The 5,067-nt window shown below is 44.0% G+C and overlaps 1 protein-coding gene across 1 annotated transcript in view; it reads left to right on the top strand.

Moving 5' to 3' along the window:
* Positions 1 to 5,067, top strand: part of fbxo41 (F-box protein 41) — a 217,116-nt gene that overhangs the window by 33,878 nt on the left and 178,171 nt on the right. Inside the window, exon 4 of the mRNA XM_043675727.1 lies at positions 3,434 to 3,513. Within this exon, the coding sequence (XP_043531662.1) occupies positions 3,434 to 3,513 (80 nt within the window). The remainder of the gene's footprint in view (positions 1 to 3,433; positions 3,514 to 5,067) is intronic.

The raw sequence follows: 5,067 nt of genomic DNA, 5'->3' as shown, positions 1-5,067 counted from the left end.
AACAACCCTATCCACTTGGGTGGCAACTTTGAGGGATCAATGCACCTGCACACCCAGATCCCTCTGTTCCTCCACACTGCCAAGAATCCTGTCTTTAATCCTATATTCAGCATTCGAGTTCGACCTTTCAAAATGCATCACTTCACATTTATCCAGGTTGAACTCCATCTCGCATTTCTCAGCCCAGCTCTGCATCCTGTCTATGTCGTGCTGCAGCCTGCAGTAGCCCTCTATACTATCGATGACACCTCCAACTTTTGCGTCACCGGCAAATTTACTAACCCACCCCTCAACCTCCTCGTATAAAAACTACAAAGAGCAAAGCTCTGCGGGACCTCACTCAACACTGACCTCCAGGCAGAATACTTTCCATCTACAACCACTCTCTGCCTTCTGTCAGCCAGCCAATTCTGAATCCAGATAGCCAAATCTCCCTGTATCCCATACTTCCTAACTTTATGAATGAGCCTACCATGGGGAACCCTATCAAATGCCTTGCTGAAATCCATATACACCACATCCACTGCTTGACCATCGTCAACCTGTCGTGACACCTTCTCAAAGAACACAATAAGATTTGTGAGGCATGACCTGCCCCTCACAAAGCCATGCTGACTGCCTTTAATCACACTATGCTTTGCCAAATAGTCATAAATCCTATCCCTCAGAATTCTTTCCAAAACTTTGCTGACCACAGACGCAAGACTGACTGGTCTGACATGGATTTCCCTATTACCCTTCTTGAAAAGAGAACAACATTTGCATCCTTCCAATCCTCTGTTACGACTCTCATGGAGAGTGAGGAGGCAAATATCCTCACCAGCAGCTTAGCAACCTCCTTTCTCGTTTCCCAGAGCAGCCTAGGATAAATCTGGTCTAGACCTGGGGACTTATCAATCTTAATGTTTGCCAAAATTTCTAACACATCAACTTCATCAATCTTGATCTGTTCAAGACTGTGTCCCAGCTCCTCTCAGTTTTCATTTACAACAAGTTCCCTTTCCTTGGTGAAAACCAAAGCAAAAATCTCATTTAGGGCTTCCCCTTTTACAAGATGATTAGGGGGTTAGATAGGGTCGACAGTATGAACCTTTTCCCGCGTATTGAGTCGGGTATTACAAGGGGGCATAGCTTTAAATTAAGGGGGGGTAGATATAGGACTGATGTTAGGGGTAGGTTCTTCACTCAGCGAGTCGTTAGTTCATGGAATGCCCTGCCAGTAACAGTGGTGGACTCTCCCTCTTTCTGGGCATTTAAGAGGGCATTGGATAGGTATATGGAGGATAGTGGGTTAGTGTAGTTTAGGTGGGCTTGGATCGGCGCAACATCGAGGGCCCAAGGGCCTGTACTGCGCTGTATTCTTCTATGTTCTATGTTCTAACACTGTACAGCCCTGTCATGGCAAGCACTGCCAGATATCTTTCTTAATGTTTGCCAAAATTTCTAACACATCAACTTCATCAATCTTGATCTGTTCAAGACTGTGTCCCAGCTCCTCTAAGTTTTCATTTTCAACAAGTTCCCTTTCCTTGGTGAAAACCAAAGCAAAAATCTCATTTAGGGCTTCCCCTATCTAGAACATAGAACAGTACAGCACAGAACAGGCCTTCAGCCCACGATGTTGTGCTGACCATTGATCCTCATGTAAGGTAAACCTCATGTACGAACTCTCAAATTTCTGTGACCATATGCATGTCCAGCAGTCTCTTAAATGTCCCCAATGACCTTCCACAACTGCTGCTGGCAACGCATTCCATGCTCTCACAACTCTCTGCGTAACGAACCTGCCTCTGACATACCCTCTATACTTCCGCCAAACAGCTTAAAACTATGACCCCTCATGTTAACAATTTCTGCCTGGGGAAAAAGTCTCTGGCTATCAACTTTATCTGTGCCTCTCAATATCTTGTACACCTCAAATAGGTCCCCCCACTTCCTTCTTTTTTTCAATGAAAAAAGTCCAAGCTCAGTCAACCTCTCTTCTTAAGATAAGCCCTCCATTCCAGGCAGCATCCTGGTAAATCTCCTCTGAACCCTCTCCAAAGCATCTATATCTTTCCTATTATAGGGCGACCAGAACTGGACGTAGTATTCCAAGTGGGGTCTAACCAAAGTTTTATAGAGCTGCAACAAGATCTCACGACTCTTAAACTCAATACCCCTCTTAATGAAAACCTAAACACCATATGCTTTCTTAACAACCCTGTCCACTTGGGTGGCAATTTTAAGGGATCTATGTACCTGCACCCCAAGATCCCTCTGTTCCTCCGCACTGCCAAGAATCCTGTCTTTAATCCTGTAATCAGCTTTCAAATTCGACCTTCCAAAATGCATCACTTCGCATTTAACCAGGTTGAACTCCATCTGCCACCTCTCAGCCCATATCTACATCCTGTCAATGTCCTGCTGCAGCCTACAACAGCCCTCTATACTGTCAACGATACCTCCAACCTTTGTGTCATCTGCAAACTTGCTGATCCATCCTTCAATCTCCTCATCCAAGTCATTAATAAAAATTACAAAGAGTAGAGGCCCAAGGACAGAGCCCTGTGGAACACCACTCACCACAGACTTCCAGGCAGAATATTTTCCTTCCACTACCACTCGCTGTCTTCTATTGGCCAGCCAATTCTGTGTCCAGACAACTATGTTCCACTGAATCCCATTCCTCCTGACCTTCTGAATGAGCCTACCATGGGGAACCTTATCAAATGCCTTGCTGAAGTCCATATGCATCACATCCACTGCTCGACCCTCATCAACTTTTCTAGTAACATCCTCCAAGAACTCGATAAGGTTTGTGAGGCATGACCTGCCCCTCACAAAGCCGTGTTGGCTGCATTTAATCAAGCCATGCTCTTCCAGATGATCATAAATCCTATCCCTCAGAATCCTTTCTAACACCTTGCAGGTGACAGACGTGAGACTGACTGGTCTGTAATTGTCAGGGATTTCCCTATTTCCTTTCTTGAAGAGAGGAATTACATTTGCCTCTCTCCAGTCCTCAGGTACGTCTCCAGTGGAAAGCGAGGATGAAAAGATCTTCGCAAGTGGCGAAGCAATTGCATTTCACGTTTCCCAAAGCAGCCGAGGACAAATCTGGTCTGGCCCTGGCGACTTGTCAATCTTAATGTTTGACAAAAGTTTCTGCTCAGATGAGTTGAATGGTTTCCTCTTGTACCATAGTGATTCTGCAATTCTGTTAATCATCGTTAATTTTCTGATACTTTATCACAAATTGATGGATTTATTGTATTCTATTGCACAGTCCCTTTATTTGTTTGGAGTGGGCAACATGCCAACTATGTTCAAGCAGTGCATAATTGCAGGACGTTACATGTGATTCTGCTATTGAATTACTTCTTGTTATCATTTTAGTTTAGATTTCTTTTGTAATTTTTGCTTTACTTTTCAATTCCTTCTTGTTGTCTAGGGTGAAAGACCCATACCCCCAGCTGGAAATACCCGAGGGAATGTGCCTGCATCTGAGCAGCAGTCGTTACCAAATGTCAGGTATAGGATGTGAAACCAAACAACTTGAATTTATGATGTTAATATAGTTCATTGCTCCTCATTTGGTTCTGAATTTCAAATGATTTTATGGCTTAATTTAATGTTGTAGAAAAGTATTAAAATGTGCAGCAAAATTTGTATGTGCTGAATTTGTTTTATGAAATTTTTTAATAATAAGCCATACTCATTATTCATATTTATCTGCAAATGTGCATGACTGAATGAGAATTCACCATATATATGATTTTAAGTCTACTTTGTCAAATAGTTTCTAGCCAATGATATTGAAAGCAGATACCATGAGTGGAGAGGCATGTTTTAGTCTGGAGCTATGGATAGTGTATTGGAAGGATTTATAGGTTAATATACAAAATGCTCTGAATAGACATTCCTTAGCAATCAAGTCCAGAAGTGGGACGCAGAAGCAAAACTCTATTCATTATGCCACAGCATCTCTTTGATAGTACAGTATCTATTTTTAAAAAGAAGGAAAAAGAAACTATCCTTCTTACTGGGTAAAATAGTGAAAAACCAAACCAAGTTTGTATTTTTTCCAAAATGGTTGTTTACAAACACAGTAAACATCAGGAAAGGAAATGTCCTTCTGGAAACGTCTCTTCATAGAGTTTAAGTACATTGAGTCTGTCATGTTGATGTTCTTAACTACCCAGATTTCAGAAGGTTGTTCTGGGACTCTTCAACATTGATGCCAGACCTCATAAATCCTCATGGCACTAGGTCAAACATGGGCAAGGAAACCTCCTACAGATTGCCACCTTCCTCCTCGGCTCCCTCTGCCACTTTTCCAGTCTGCTTAGTCAATACTCCACCATAGAACATTACAGCGCAGTACAGGCCATTCGGCCCTCGATGTTGCACTGACCAGTCATACCAATCTGAAGCCCATCGAACCTACACTATTTCATGTACATCCATATGCTTGTCCAATGACGACTTAAATGTACTTAAAGTTGGTGAATCTACCGTTGCAGGCAAAGCATTCCATACCCTTACTATTCCGGCTCTGAGGCTCAGAAGGGAAAGGGAGAGAGGAGGAGAGCGCTAGTTATAGGGGACTGTTTAGTTAGAGGAACGGACAGGCGGTTCTTTCCACATGGGCGAGTCTCTCGGATGGTTTGTTGCCTCCCGGGTGCCAGGATCCGAGACGTCTCGGACCGTGTCTTCAGAATCCTTAAGGTGGAGGGTGTGCAGCCAGAAGTCGTGGTGCACGTTGGCACCAACGACATAGGTAGGAAGAGGGGTGGGGAGGTCATTCAGGAGCTCAGGGAATTAGGCTGGAAGCTAAAAGCTAGGACGGACAGAGTCATCATCTCTGGGTTGTTGCCGGTGCCACATGACAGTGAGGCAAGGAATAGGGAGAGAGTGCAGTTGATCACGTGGCTGCAAGGATGTTGTAGGAGGGAGGGCTTCAGGCATTTGGATAATTGGACTGCATTCTGGGGAAGGTGGGACCTGTACAAGCAGGACGGGTTGCACCTGAACCAGAAGGGCACCAATATCCTGGGAGGTAGGTTTGCTAGCACTCTTCGGGGG

This window comes from Chiloscyllium plagiosum, chromosome 3, assembly GCF_004010195.1.
Source record: "Chiloscyllium plagiosum isolate BGI_BamShark_2017 chromosome 3, ASM401019v2, whole genome shotgun sequence".
Lineage (NCBI taxonomy): Eukaryota > Metazoa > Chordata > Chondrichthyes > Orectolobiformes > Hemiscylliidae > Chiloscyllium > Chiloscyllium plagiosum.
Note: the sequence above shows the minus strand (reverse complement) of the source record. Positions and strands in the feature narration are given on the sequence as shown.